Genomic DNA, 16,220 nt, shown 5'->3' on the forward strand with positions numbered 1-16,220 from the left:
TGTTCCAGAACGAAGGAACGCCGAGGGCCAAGGGAAGAAACAGCGATCCGAGTCCAAGGAAGGCTGAGGACATAACCGACCCCTCCTCCGGTTGGCGCAAGGGGCGGAGGGAGCGGCGACCGCGCCCCCGCGGCACGCGTACCGACTGGCCAATCGCCGCCACCCAAGCCCTGCTCTGTTCTTTGATTGTTTTGGTGGAGACGCCCCCACCGCCCTTCGGTTCGCCTATTGCTTGGCTCTGACCTGGACGGTGGCCGGCGGAGGACAACAGGCTAGCAGAGCGGAGGCAAGGTTTTGCAGTGAGTGGGACACAGCTGCTGTGTCTAAGCGTCGGAGAGTGACGGGGCTGCCCGGACATGGCGGCGGCCTCTGCGTTGTCGGTCCTGCTGGTGGCGGCGGAGAGGAACCGATGGCAGCGAGTCCCGAGTTCGCTGCTGCCGCCGAGGTAACGGCGGGTGGAGGGGCGGTGGATCAGTGTCGGGGCCGGGGGTGAATGGATTCGTGCGGCGTGTGAGAGGCGCGGAGGGACCGACGGTAGAGGGGGAGGAGGGGAGGACGGAAGAAAAACTCCAGCCCGGTCCGGGGGAGGTTCTGCTTTCAGTCTCGGCATCGGGAGGGAGACACACACTTTCTTCTCCCTTCCACACATCCAGCCTTCAGCATTCTGCCCATTTTTGTGGAGTGGGGGAGGGGTGGAGCTGGGCCTGCCGTCTCCATGCTCCCCTCGCCATAGGGGCAAGAATAACGCTTGTACAGCTCCTAGCCATTAACACTGTGTTTTCACTGCATTCCCTCCTTGGGGAGCGTTGTTATGATCCCGCTTCTGGCGAAGTCCGAAGGGGTCAAAGACTTGCCCTAGTTTACACTGGTGGTAAGAAATGGCGCCAGGATGCTAAAGACTCTTGGAGTTCTTTCCGTTTGCTGAAATGAATCAAGTTAACAAAAGCAAATTTGTCTCCGGAGAGCTGAGAGGTTTTGTCAACAGCTTTGTACACACATTTGAACAAAGCTATCAGATGACTCACTCTAACTAACCTGACTCCAGATCAGTTTCAGATTTTAAGCTTCGGAGACAATTACTGGCAGTGAAGACACCCTCAGGTTTCCAGGTAGCAAGCTTCTTTAGCTTCCTTTGCCTTCTCTTCCCTCCTCCTCCATCATTCTGGAAACATAGTATAGCTTAGTGCTGCAGGGCACAGACTCTGCACTCAGAAGGCAGGGGTCTCAGCTTTGCTACTCTGGGTGTGTGAGTAACCTTGAGAAAGTTACTTATTATCCTCAGTGCTTCAATTTCTTTACCTAGGAGGAGGTGATGATACTATCGCTAGAAGAGATAATACTAGTGCCTTAGACTGTGCGAATTAAATGAATTAATGTTAATGTAAAGAGGCTTAAACAATCTGATGCATATGAATCAATCCATAGATGTAGCCTTTGCAGACTCAATGATTTGTCTTAAGTTTTTTTTATTGCTTTTATTATCCAAAAGTTATTGTATGGATGTAGATTTTCAGTTACTTAATTGTAGCAGAGCAAAACATGACAGTTGATGAAAGCAATGTTAGTGCTCTTCTTTTTCTCCTGATTTTTCTTTTCTTAGGTTTCCAGGGCTCTTCAGGATATTACACAGACCCATTTTCTCTCACTTCCCTCTCCCTCTCAAATCTTAGCTATTATGTATAGAACCATTCTCAAGTGGTTGTCACCCTGGAAAATGTTAGAGTTGTTAATGGCATGTAGAATTAAAATCTTATCGGTATATAGGGTGTTTACATGTCTTTTTATGTCATGATTTTGTAGTAACTCAGCAAAGAAATCTAGTCTAGTGGTGGAATTTTAAAAACGAGGAGAAACTGGTATAGAAATTCTTGAATCGGTGGAATAATCGCATGGAAGCAACTTCTTAACGTTTTTTAAGCCATTTTAAATTGTAGTGTAGATAATGGTGAAAAATGGAATAGACCAATCAGAACATCACTGGGATAGAAGATTATAGTTAAGTGGTGTGTATGTGGGAGGTGGTTGTCTCTTGGTTTTCACTGGAAAATGGCAGAAGAAAACTTTAGTTCAGCAATGTCCTTAAAACCGAATAAGAGTCTTAAGCTGGATTTACCAAGAAGCAGCCATTTTATAGACACATTGCCCGGGACAGGCCTTGAATCTTATTGGTAAGCCTATCTGAAGATTGTGATGGGAGGATGCTGTGATCCCCACCTCCCCATTGAAGATCAAGAAAGCGAGGTCAGTTGATTGGAAAGATGTGGGAAAGCAGTAGCCTCCTGAGAAAACCATCTTGTGGAACTCAAGTGCCTAACCTGTGGGTCTTCCCAGGACATTTTATTTAATAAAATGGAATAGAACAGGAACTATCGAAACATAGGGGAAATTTTCTTTCATGAAACTTCTGTGTGTGTACTGGCTTGTGAAGTCAAACATAGTTTTTACTTTGGGTTCTGGTGAAAAAAGTTTGAAAACAAGCTGAACTGGATGATCTTGAAGTACCTTGGCTTTCTAATTGTCTCTGACTCCGTGGTCATTTGCCAGCCTCAGGAATGAGCCAGTTAGGTGTTCTGGTCAAGGGCACTTAGTACCGGGGAGAACAGCCAGAACTGCAACTTTTGATTTCTAGATTCGTTTTCTTCCCACAAAGTAAATCTTATTGAATCACTCTGTAGGCTTAAGGTTTAAATGTAACTAAAGTCATATCTAGACTTGGTTGCAAGTTTTTAAAAATTGAGATTCTTTTGAGAGAACAATGACAGATCTTACATATCCTGTTTAATCATAATTCCATTTGGATTCATTTTATAGGGGATGGACTTGGAAGCAAAGAGCCATGAAGTATGCAACTACCACAGGTACTGACACCCTCTTCTATTTGGCCTTGTTTCAGGTTATGAAGTAAGAAAGGGAAATGTTTAATGATTTAATGTGTGCATAATAGAATTAGTTTTTATATACTTCTGGCGTTTTGGATATTCATGATTACTGTCTTAGTATTGAGTCAATGGTTTTCACCTCTTATGTTAAATCTCTCTTGCTTTTGAGTCTAAAATATATAGGTAAATAGTTAAGGACATTTTATGTTTATGTTGTTATTTGTTTGCCCCTCTTTAGTGTATTGAATTGAAAAAGCATAAATATGATGGTCTAAATCAGTGCTTGAAAACAGTTCTTTCAAGTAGCTGGAATTTTTTTTTTTTTTTTCAAATAAAATGTCACGTGGAGTTCCCAACTGTAAACATTTAAAAGTGTAACTTCCGGTTGACTGAGTGTAGCCCCCTCCTCCAACATATACATGCATGCTTCACCCTAGCACCCCTTGTGACAGCTTGGGCTCTATAGATCCCTGTTGAAAAACACAGTTTTTTGTTTGTTTTTTATAATGATGCTGAGCTTTTTTTCTTTTTTAAAAAAATATTTTTTGGCTGCGTCGGGTCTTAGTTGCGGCACGCAGGATCCTTCACTGTGGCGCGTGGGCTCCTTGTTGTTGTGCACAGGCTTCTCTCCAGTTGTGTCACGCGGGCTGCAGAGCACACAGGCTCAGCAGTTGTGGCGCGCGGGCTTAGTTGCCCCGTGGCATGTGGGATCTTAGTTCCCCGACTAGGGATCGAACTGGCATCCCTTGCATTGTAAGACTGATTCTTAACCACTGGACCACGAGGGAAGTCCCGAAAAACATACTTTTAAATTATATAAAACTTTATTTTTTGAGAAAAATAAATATTATAAACTGTCAAAAACATTTATTTCATGTGTGATGATGGAAGTGTATTTTATTTATTAATACAATAACATGTCATATGACACTGAAGCCAGTGAACTGGTGCAGTATTCATTTATATTGCAAGAACCACACACCCCTGTGTACAGAGGGATAGAGGCAGTGGAGCAGAGTGATGAAGAGCTCACATTCTGGAGTGAAGTTAACCTGGGTTCAAATCCTGGAGCTACCATTTTTTTTAGCTCTATGATTTCAGGAAAGCAGTATCTCTTTCAATCTTAATATCTTCATTTTCAAAATTGAGATAATAATAATAGCGTCTGCTTCACAGGATGACTGTGAGGATTTAAGTCCAAGTTGAGTCTTCAGCAGAGGACCTGGGGCATAGAAAATCGGTATTAAAGTTTAGTTATTATTAACCGTGCTTTTTTTTTTTTTAGCTATTGTAATTTGATCTTTGACATAACAAAGCATCTTTTAATTTTATTTTAAATGGAAGAAGCTGAGTAAGAATTTATGTTAATAAGAGTATCTTGAATTTCATGACTTCTAAAGGCTTATTAACAGCTCTCCCTGATCTGATCACACTGACATTGATTCTAATCAAGGTCAAAATGGAAAGGCAGCAGAAACTAACACACCACTGTAAAGCAATTATACTCCAATAAAGACGTTAAAAAAAAAAACAACCCACAATGAGGGGGTACTTCCCTGGTGGTCCAGTGGTTAGGACTCCACACTCCCAATGCAGGGGGCCCGGGTTTGATCCCTGGTCCGGGAGCTAGATCCTGCATGCATGCCACAGCTAAGAGAGCGCATGCTGCACCTAAGGATCTCGCACACCGCAGCAAAGGATCCCGCATGCCACAACGAAGATCCTGAGTCCCGCAGCTAAACCCGGTGCAGCCAAAACAAACAAACAAACAGTCAAACAAAAAAAATGAAAGGCAAAGAAGATAACTTGGTTTACCCAGAGAGACAGTCTACAATAAAGACAATAGAGACACTATAAATTAAAGTGACCCTATCTCTGCCAAGGTCTAACTTTATCCTACACAAGTAGCAACATCTACAAATATTGGACATTGAAAAGAAATGCACTGATATTAGCTAAAATGGTTATTTGAGACTTTGTTATGCTGATTTTACCAAAACAAATGTTTATAACCTAGTTAATATCATAGAATATTTACATTTGGCCCTCTAGTATCCATAGGTGCCGCATCTGCAGGTTCAACCAGCCAAGGATCAAAAATATTTGAAAATTCCAGGAAGTTTCCAAAGCAAATCTTGAATTTGCTGTGCACTGGCAACTATTTATATAGCATTTACATTGTACTTACAACTATTTATGTAGCATTTTTTTAAAAATTAATTACTTTATTTATTTATTTTTGGCTGCGTTGGGTCTTCGTTGCTGTGTGTGGGCTTTCTCCAGTTGCGGCGAGCAGGGGCTACTCTTCCTTGCGGTGCACGGGCTTCTCATTGCAGTGGCTTCTCTGTGTTGCAGAGCATGAGCTCTAGGCATACAGGCTTCAGTAGTTGTGGCACATGGGCTGAGTAGTTGTGGCTCACGGGCTCTAGAGCACAGGCTCAGTAGTTGTGGTGCATGGACTTAGTTGCTCTGCGGCATGTGGGATCTTCCCGGACCAGGGCTCGAACCCATGTCCCCTGCATTGGCTGGGAGATTCTTAACCACTGTGCCATCAGGGAAGTCCCTGTAGCATTTATATTATATTAGGTATTATAAGTAATCTAGAGATGATTTGAAGTAAACCGGAGGGTGTGGGTAGGTTATATGCAAATAGTACACTGTTTTATATAGTATTAGTATTTATGCATCTGCGGGTTTTGGTGTCTGCAGGGGTCCTGGAACCAGTCCCCCATGGATACTGAGGGACAACTATATTTTGCATTCTCATTCCTTAATTCCCCAGTAACGTTTGTGTATGGTTTTCATGGTATTTTAAACAGGACGAAACATTACCAAGGTCCTCATTGCAAACAGAGGAGAAATTGCCTGCAGGGTGATACGAACAGCCAAAAAAATGGGCGTACAGTCTGTGGCTGTTTATAGTGAGGCCGACAGGAATTCCATGCATGTTGACATGGTACGTTGTTAAAAACTGGAAGTCAAATTTTGTAAGTGATCGTATTTGTTTATTGTGTCAGTATTTTACTTCTTTGTTGACAGCTTATATTTGCTAGTATTAACAGTGTCTAAGTAGGTAAGCTCAAACTGCTCACTAAAAATTTATCTTGGGAACCTTTTCCAAACGTAACACCAGTGGAGCTACACTGTGCGCCTAGTGGTGTAGTTGACTTCTAGGCAAGGTCCCGTCTCATCAAGGATTGGTTAAAACGGTTCAGAGAATGTGGCTGGCCCACAGATGACACTGTCAGTGGCGCACATCCAGATCCCTGACGTACCAGGAGAAGGATCGAGGTCAGTCTTAGCAACTACCAGTTACTGGCCAAGGGATCTTAGACAAGTCATTTAATGTTTCTGAGCCTTGACTTAACTGTAAAATTATGACGAGCTTCACCTGGGCTTTCCACACTGCCACTTTTCCCTTGAATTCTGTGCAGGGACTATCTCAAACCAGTTTTGCTCCATTCCAACCTCTGACTCTCCCTCTACCACCTATTCTCAGCAGACGATCTTGAGTCACAGAGGACATAGAACTGAGCTTCCTGCCACAGAATCTGCTCGCTGCATCTGCATCTGTCCTCTTCCTATCCAAGGCTAGTTGTCTTCCTGTGCTGTGGAGTCCTTTTCCTCTCCCCTGTTAAGAATCTTCCATTTTCTTCTTTTCTCACTGTATACTGTCACTCTAGATCATATCATCAACTGCTGTGGCTTTGCTAAAAACTTCCAAATGTCTATTTCTAGCCCAGACTTTCTTTTGAACATGATACATGTCTATCCAGCCTCCCACTCAACACCTCCACCTGGATGGGCACCAAATCAATATGTCTGAAATTGAACTCATCACCTTTCATCTGTACTGAGCATGCTTTTCTTGCAGACTTCCCTAACCCAGTAGGTGGCAACACCATCGCTCATAAAAATAATAATGCCAGAGATCTGGGAGTCTTTGAATATCTCCCATCTTCCTCCCCTCTCTACATCCTTCCCCCTTCCCCATCTAGACAATCTCCAATTGCTGTTAGTTCTGCTTCTCAAACATTTCTTTCCAGTTCTTTCTGCCCTCTACCACCTGCACCTTAAGTCAAAGCCGCTATCATCTTTGCCTGGTCAAGTGCTGTAGCCTTGTATGTGGTCTCCCTACTTTACCCTTGACCTCCTCCCACAATATTTTCTACACTTCAGCCAGACTGATAGCTTAAAAATCAGATTTTTTCATGTTACTCCTATGCTTTAAATGCTTTAAACCTTTTTATCATCCTCCAGATTGTCAATAATTTAAAAGATGGATAGTATTCAGTGTTGGTTAATGTGGTTAGAAATTAGGTTATTGATGGAAATGTATATTAGTGACACCATTTCAAGGGATGATTAACCAAGAGCGATTAAAATGTCATATCTTTCACCCAGCCCTGCAAACACTCCTCTAGATCTGTGTCCAGAGACATGCTCACACATATGTGCACCTAGAGGCATGCACAAGATGCTGCCGGCATCCATTTGCCATTACAGCTTAAATGTCCATTTAGAGGTACCTGATTAAATGAACTATGGTACCTTCATACTGTGGAACGTTATGCAATTGTTATAAAAAAATGAGGTAGACGTGTGTACTAGCAAGGAAAGAGCTCTCAAGACATACTGTTAGTGAAAAAAACAATTGCAGAAGATGACTCTAGAGTTTGATCCTATTGGTGTAAAAACAAAAACTAAAACTGTTGTATGTTTATATAAATATATTCAAATAAATAGGAATGTGGATATGGAAAGGTATGTCCCAAATTGATCATAGAGGTTATATCTGGAAGGGGTTTAGAATGAGGGAGAGGGGCAATGCCAAAGGACTCCTTTGCTTCTGTATTATTGTTCACAGTCTTTAGAATGAGAATGGATTTGTGTATTGTGGAATTAAAAGTTTAAATTAAAAACACACACTTTAAAAAGTCTCATCATGTGTCCCCTTGGGAGACAATCCAAAGCTTTAACCTCCCACAAGGCCCTCTGAAATCTGCATCCCCCTGTCTTCCAGCCACATGTCTGGTCCCTAACCCCTGATACTCATTGCTCCAGCCACACAGCCTCCTTCAGTCCCTCAAATGGGCCAGATTTCTTCCCACCCCAGGACCTTCGTATGTGTTGTTTTCTCTGCCAGTGAGGCTTGCCCCCATCTGCATTCCTGTTCCAAACTCCACCGCCTCCGCCTGTTTGCCTGGCCAGGTCCCAGGTCAAGGAGCCCCTTGACCTTCCCTCCCAGCCTTTCCCTGACCAGACTAAACCTGATCCTCTTCCTCTTACCTGCATTGTGTCCTCTGTGTTTCCTTCTTGGCCTTTATCACAGCTGTCATTAAGTGTGTGAATGTATGTTTGATGTTTGTCTCTTCGTCTAGACAGAGACACTTGTCCTATTTTCTTTTTTTTTGTCCTATTTTCTGATGTATAGGCAGCTTCACCTCAAAGCATGGCACATAGTGGGCATTCAGTAAGTCTTTGAATGAATGAATGATGTTGTGTATCTGGTCTGCTTCAAGGGGTGCTATGATTATATGAAAGTTTTAAGGGACAATATAAAAATAGTTCATAAATGTATAGAAGGGGTATTATCATACTCTAATAATTATATAAACTTAAGGAAACTTTGTAATTTTATTTCTTACTGTATACATCTGTTGTATATTTTGTCTCTGTTGTCAAATTGTACATTTTTGGCATTAACTACATTTAAGGTTACTATTGTTGCTAATAATAATACTGTGACTAATGCCTCTTGCCTTCTAACCCAAGGCACTTTAATTTCACTCTAAGTGTGTGTTTTATACATAAAAGTCAAGTTTTGGTACCCTCCTCCTGTGAAAGATTCCAAACTGGCTTATTTTTATAATATAGACATGAGCTGCTACTTCTGTTTCTCAATTCTTTCATTGTTCTTAGGAGCCAGCATTTTTATTTATAATAATAAGATGACCCAGCAGCAGTTCTGTATAGTGTACTAGTGTGTACCAGCTGTGTGGTCTTTTAAGCACGTAATATTCCTTCAACAGGCAGATGAAGCACATTCCATCGGCCCCGCTCCCTCACAGCAGAGCTACCTTTCTATGGAGAAAATCATTCAAGTGGCCAAGATCTCCGCTGCACAGGTAAAAGAGTCATGAAGAAATTTGCATTGCAGGGACTTCCCTGGCGGTCCAGTGGTTAGGATTCTGCGCTTCTAATGCAGGGGGCGCAGGTTTGATCCCTGGTTGGGGAGCTAGGATCCCACATGCCACGTGGTGTGGCCAAAAAAAAGAAGAAATTTGCATTGCAAAAGGAGTAAGTTTTGTACAGGTTACACAAAATTGCTTATTATTTACAGAACTCGTTCTCTATTTTTAGCTGTTCCCAAGATTTTTACATTTGATTATGGGATTGTTATTGTAAAGTAGGCGTGCCGCTTCTCACTCCTCAGCCACTCTACCGTCTTACTGAGTCCTGTGCACTTTAGATCTTTGGGGAAACAGGTGGAGGGAGGGTTTAATTACAAATTTAAATTAAGAGGGAATTCAGCTCTTCTACCTTCAAAGCCAGATCCTAGGAACATCGGATTCTTTGGGAGAAATAGATGGTGCTCTAAATTACAAGGAAAAATAGAATCAAGAAAGAAATCCTTTTCCCTCTTGACTTCCCAGTCTTATTCTAAGGCTCCGCTCCCTGTGTTTCCAATATCCTAGACTCAAAATTTTGCTGTTATTATATCTGTCATCCTTCAAAATAAAATAGGAACCAACTTGTGTTGAATCTTTCTTTGAAATGTCTCCAGAAGTTGTTCTTTTTAATCACACAGCCAGACCTTATGCTCTCTTATCTGGATTTCTGATTCTCAGCTGGTTTCCCTACTTCTAAATCCCTTGCCCATCCAATGAGTTGTGCTAGACAGATAACTGCTAGCAGTTGTTTTTACTGCAAGACAGATGTAAGACAGATGTTTCTTAAACCCTTGTTTCATTATCGCCACCTGCTCTTTTTTTTTTTCCTCAATAACTTCACCCCTTTCTCATCCTATTCCCCAGTTAGTACATCTTTTGTGGTTATAAGATAAAGTTCAAACTCTTCAGCCTAGCATTTAAGAGTTTCCAGTATTTGTCAAAACTTATTTCTCATCGCCACTTGTTTATTATGGTTGCAATGAACTTTCCTCTGTCTTTACACATCATGCTTATTTCTCTAGGCATTTGCTTATATTGTTCCATGTGCCGGAAATGCTCTTTTCCTCCTTCTCATATCATTCATGCATTTATTCACTCAGCAAACGTTACTTGGTCTCCTGCTTTGTGCCAGCTTCTAAGCATGTATGCAGGGACTTCCCTAGTGGTCCAGTGGTAAAGGATCCGCCATCAAATTCAGGGGACGCAGGTTCGATCCCTGGTCGGGGAACTAAGATCCCACATGCCACGGCGCAACTAAGCCCATGCGCTCTAGAGCCTGTGTGCCGCAACTACTGAGTCCGTGCACTCTGGAGCCTGCTCGCCACAACTAAAGAGAAGCCCGAGCACCGCAATGAAAGATCTCGCATGCCGCAACGAAGATCCCGCGTGCTGTAACTAAGACCCGATGCAGCCAAATAAATAAATATTTTAAAATAAAGCATATATGCAGCAATGACTAACACAGTTTATACCCTATGTCTGAAGCTACACTCTTGTAGGTGAGGCACAAAATAAATACTGGGTTGGCCCAAAAGTTTGTTCGTAAGATGTTACGGAAAAACCTGAACGAACTTTTGGGCCAACCCAATATTTAAAGGAGTAAAGAACTAATATAGGGCTTCCCTGGTGGCGCAGTGGTTGGGAGTCTGCCTGCCAATGCAGGGGACACGGGTTCGTGCCCCGGTCCGGGAAGATCCCACATGCCGCGGAGCGGCTAGGCCCGTGAGCCACAATTACTGAGCCTGTGTGTCTGGAGCCTGTGCTCCGCAACGGGAGAGGCCGTGACAGTGAGAGGCCCACGCACCGCGATGAAGAGTGGCCCCAGCTCGCCACAACCGGAGAAAGCCCTCGCACAGAAACGAAAACCCAACACAGCCTAAATAAATAAATAAATTTATTAAAAAAAAAAAAAAAGAAATGCTTCTTTAAAAAAAAAAAAAAGAACTAATATAACTAGGAATGTTATAAGTGATGGGAAGAAAGTAAAGCCAGATAAGGGAGTAAAGACTGGTTAGGAAATGCTTTTAAATAGGGTGATCAGTGGAGGCCTCTTTGAAGAGGTGACACTTGAACAGGGACCTGCCTGATGAGAAGAAGCCAGCCATATGAAGCACTTGACGAGAAAGGTTCAGTCACATGGGACTGCCAGGACGCTGAGATGAGTATAAGCTTGTGGTCAAGGGACAAAAATACTCAGTGTGGATGGAGTGAAGGCAATGAGGGGCTGTGTTATTCAGGATCCAGTTAGTAAAACTGAAATTCCATTAGATATTTCAACAGAGGGAGATTAATTTAGGGATTAGTTCCACCAGTGTTAGAGGACTAGAAGAGAAAAAAGTATGTTGAAATTACCTACTGATAAAACTACAGGTATTGATAACCACCCCTTGGGCTGGGGAAGAGGTTGGAGGAAGGACCTTCTGCAGCTCTGGCTCAGTTCTCTATGGAGGGGCCCTACCTGGCTGCAGGGAGCCTAATGAGGCTGGTTCTGGAAGTTCCAAGAGAGACTAAACACGGGAACTGCTGCTGCCCAGGGTGGAAGAACAGGAAGCTTCCCTGGCTTCCAGTTTCCCTACAGTGACCCCTGCTGGCAGAACCTGATGGGAAACCAGCTGGCAAGAACAGTAATTTGCAGGGCCCTGTCGCCAAACTCAGTGTGGGAGGTTGGGTTTGGAGCTGGAAAACCAACTGACACAGGAGGGACGTGGTAGATGATGAAGCTGAGAGTGGTAGAGACAGCATCATTCAGAGCATTATAGGCCTTACTGAGGAGTTTGCATTTCATTCTAAGTAGCTATTGGAGGATTTTAAGCAGGGGAGGGAGGTGATCTGATTTATATTTTAATAAGATCATTGTGGCTGCCGGTGGGGAATAGGCTAGCGGGATGGGGCAAAGGTGAGGTGATAACAAACACAGCAGGCAGAGTAATTAGGAGTCAATTGCAGTAGTCTTGCCCTTCACTGCCACTGGAATTCCTGCCTCTTACAATTACTTTCATGACTCTAGTCAGACTGATGTCTCCCTTTTCCTTTAGCATTTGCTTTCCTGTTCCAGTCATCTTTATACTTAATTAGCTATTTTCTTGTTTAACAATTTTAATGCATATCATGACTCCTCAACTCACTTGTGCTCCGTTTAAGAGAAGAACCCACAACTGAGACTTATTTTCTCTACCTCCTAACATTCCCATGACCTGGCACAGAGGGTCATTAATTTGAATTAATGAATATATGCGGTTGTTTTGTATTTATATGTTTCTGCATCTATGTTCTCTTCTTTAGAATCAGAGTTTCTAGACTGAACAATGTAGGCACTGATTTATACACACAGGTATTTAAAATATGCTTGTTTCTAAAGCTTTTTAGTTATCATTTGGAGTAAAAGGCCCTTAGGAATCCAGGCACTTTAACATAATTGTCACTTTGTATTTATCGCATGTTTGAGCTTACATGAGACAGTATTATTACCGCCATTTTACAAATATAAAATGCACAGGATACATGATACCCAAAATCATGTAGTCTCACTGCTCAAAGTGTGGTCCATGGCATCATTTGGTAGAAATGCAACTTCTTAGGCCACACTCCAAGCCCACTGTAGTTTACATTTTTATGCATAATTTGCATTTTTTCAAGGTCCTCAGGTGCTTTGAAAGCAAAACTCGTCTCATCATTGAAAGAGAAAGAATTAAACAAAAGTATCCTGACTCTCAGCCCTATTGCCTATTTCTTTAAGTAACGACTCTATAGCAAGTTTATGATATGTTAATTCTGGGGAATTTGTGAACTCTGTCTATCTGGATTAGTATTATTTTAGATGCCATAATAACACAGACAATGAGAAAAGAGTAAATAATTTTCACACATTTTGCCTGGATAGTCAAGATTTGAGGTGACTTGCAACATTACAGATAGTGGTTAAGACTAAGATAAAAGCAAAAAATAAGTAATATGGGACTATTATTGGGGCATAGTGGTTGGAATTAAGTCAGAAAACTTAGGCCAAGGAAAGCTTCTTTAGTTCTTCCTGGCAGCCCTGATCAAAAAGGAAATTTGGTGGGTTACAATTTACAGGGCTCTTTAATAAGAGGATATTTACCAATTAAGGGAGCAAACCTTGCCCTCACTTTGACTTGGAAGAAGAATCATATTGATCCTTCTAATAAAGCAGCGGTCCCCAGCCTTTTTGACACCAGGGACTGGTTTCGTGGAAGACAGTTTTTCCACAGACCGGGTGCAGGGTGGGGGGATGGTTTTGGGATGATTCAAGCACATTACATTTATTGTGTACTTTATTTCTATTATTATTACATTGTAATATATAATAAAATAATTCTACAACTCACCATAATGCAAAATCAGTGGGAGTCCTGAGCTTGTTTTCACTTGCCACACTCTGATAGGGGTTTTTGGGGTTTTTAAAAATTTATTTATGTATTTATTTATTTTTGGCTGCATTGGGTCTTTGTTGCTGTGTGGGCTTTCTCTAGTTGCGGTGAACTGGGGCTACTCTTTCATTGTGGTGGCTTCTCTTGTTGCGGAGCACGGGCTCTAGGTGCAAGGGCTTCAGTAGTTGTGGCACATGGGCTCAGTAGTTGTGGCTCGCGGGCTCTAGAGCGCAGGCCCAGTAGTTGTGGCACATAGGCTTAGTTTCCCTGCGGCATGTGGGATCTTCCCGGACCAGGGATCGAACCTGCGTCCCCTGCATTGGCAGGCGGATTCTTAACCACTGTGCCACAAGGGAAGCCCACTGATGGGGTTTTAATATGAGTCTGCAAGCAGTTGATTTACTATGGTCTCTGTTCAGTCAAGCCTCTCTGCTGATGATAATCTGTATTTGGAGCCACTCCCCAGCTAGATCCCTCGCGTGCGCAGTTCACAGTAGGGTTCGCTCTCCCATGAGGCTCTAATGCTGGCGCTGATCTGACAGGAGGTGGAGCTCAGGCAGTAATGCGAGCAATGGGGAGTGGCTGTAAATACAGATGAAGCTTCGCTCGCTCGCCCCCCGCTCACCTCCTGCTGTGCAGCCTGCTTCCTAACAGGCTGTGGAATGGTGCCAGTCTGTGACCCAGGGGTTGGGGACCCCTGTAATAAAGGACATTGAATGACATGTGCATAGTGATTTTGAAAGAAGTTTGCCAAAAGTGTAGAATTCTTTTTTTTTATACAAATACAATTTTTAAAGCATATGTTCCATTTACAGTTATTACAAAATATTGGCTATATTCTCCATGTTGTACAATATATTCTTGTAGCTTATTTTATACATAATAGTTTATACCTCTTAATCTCCTACCCCAATTTTGCCCCTTCCATTTTCCCTCTCCCCACTGGTAACCACTAGTTTGTTCTCTATATCTGTGAGTCTGCTTGTTTTTTTTTTTTGGGCCGCGCAGCACGGCTTATGGGATCTTAGTTGCCCAATCTGGGATCGAACCCAGGCCCCTGGCAGTGAGAGCACCAAGTCCTAACCACTGGACCACCAGGGAATTCCCTGCTTCTTTTTTGTTATATTTGCTAGTTTGTTGTATTTTTTAGATTTCCTCATATAAGTGATATCATAAAGTATTTGTCTTTCTCTGTCTGACTTATTTCACTTAACATAACGCCCTCCAAGTCCATCCATGTTGCTGCAGATGGCAAAATTTCATTCTTTTTTATGGCCGAGTAGTATTCCATTGTATACATATACCACATCTTCTGTATCCAGTCATCTATTGATGGGCACTTACGTTGCTTCCAGATCTTGGCAATTGTAAATAATGCTGCTATGAACATTGGGGTGCATGTATCTTTTCAAATTAGTGTCTTTATTTTTTTCAGATATATACCCGGGAGTGGAATTGCTGGGTCATACGGTAGTTCTATTTTTAATTTTTTGAGAAACCTCCGTACTGTTTTCCACAGTGGCTGCACCACAGTGGCTGCACCAATTTACATTCCCACCAGCAGTGTAGAAGTGTTCCCTTTTCTCCATATCCTCACCAACATTTGTTATTTCTCTTCTTTTTGATGGTAGCCATTCTGACAGTTGTGAGGTGATATGTCATTGTGGTTTTGATTTGCATTTCCCTGATGATTGGTGATGTTGAGCATCTTTTCATGTGCTTGTTGGCCATCTGCATTTCCTCTTTGGAAAAATGTCTATTCAGTTCTCCTGCCCATTTTTTAATCGGGTTGTTTGTTTTTTTGATGTTGAGTTGTATGAGCTGTTTATATATGTTGGATATTAATCGCTTATCAGTCATATCATTTGCAAACATTTTCTCCCATTCAGTAGGTTGTCTTTTCATTTTGGCAATGGTTTCCTTTGCTGTGCAAAAGCTTTTAAGTTTAATTTGGTTCCATTTGTTTATTTTTGCTTTTATTTCCTTTACTTTAGGAAATGAATCAAAAAAAATATTGCTGCAGTTTATGTCAGAGTGTTCTGCCTGTGTTTTCCTCTAGGAGTTTTATAGTATCCGGTCTTACATTTAGGTGTTTAATCCGTTTTGAGGTTTTTTTTGTATATGGTGTTAGAGAATGTTTTAATTTTATTCTTTTACATGTAGGTGTCCAGTTTTCCCACCACTTATTGAAGAGACTGTCTTTTCTCCATTGTATATTCTTGCCTCCTTTGTCATAGATTGATTGACAAGTGTGTGGGTTTTTTTTCTGGGCTCTCTATCCTGTTCCATTGATCTGTGTGTCTCTTTTTGTGCCAGTACCATACTGCTTTGACTGCTTTCGCTCTGTAGTATAGTCTGAAGTCAGGGAGCATGATTCCTCCAGCTCTGGTCTTTCTCAAGTTTGTTTTGGCTATTTGGGGTCTTTTGTGTTTCCATGTAGACTTCTAAATGTGGCCATTTTAACATAGGCGTTCTTATAGATGCTAGAGTAAAATTTACACTTGAGCTAAATTTCTGGTGATTTGCCTGGTAACATGACTGTATTGAGAGAATCTAAAAGATGTAATGGTAAGCATGTTCATTAGGCTAGTCCTCTTGACAGTCAGTTTTCTCAGGCCTTCTCTGGCTGGGAAAGAGGTAGTAGTAGTAAGTGCTGGCTGAAGATTAGAATCACTGAGGAGCCTTTTAAAGAGAATGTTGATACAGTACTGTGGGAGGGGCCTAAAGTCACCTGGAAGGGAGCTTTATGCTCTCTGGTGGAATGCTAGTGATTATTTCTT

General features: G+C 42.1%; 1 protein-coding gene across 1 annotated transcript in view; it reads left to right on the forward strand.

The window, feature by feature from the left end:
- Positions 1 to 219: 219 nt before the first annotated feature.
- Positions 220 to 16,220, forward strand: part of LOC309629788 (methylcrotonoyl-CoA carboxylase subunit alpha, mitochondrial) — a 76,308-nt gene continuing 60,307 nt past the window's right edge. Inside the window, exons 1-4 of the mRNA XM_082394295.1 lie at positions 220 to 445; positions 2,812 to 2,858; positions 5,699 to 5,835; positions 8,912 to 9,007. Coding sequence (XP_082250421.1) covers positions 357 to 445; positions 2,812 to 2,858; positions 5,699 to 5,835; positions 8,912 to 9,007 — 369 coding nt within the window. The 5' untranslated portion in view covers positions 220 to 356. The remainder of the gene's footprint in view (positions 446 to 2,811; positions 2,859 to 5,698; positions 5,836 to 8,911; positions 9,008 to 16,220) is intronic.

Source organism: Balaenoptera borealis (assembly GCF_965194805.1).
Source record: "Balaenoptera borealis genome assembly, chromosome: 5".
Taxonomy (NCBI): domain Eukaryota; kingdom Metazoa; phylum Chordata; class Mammalia; order Artiodactyla; family Balaenopteridae; genus Balaenoptera; species Balaenoptera borealis.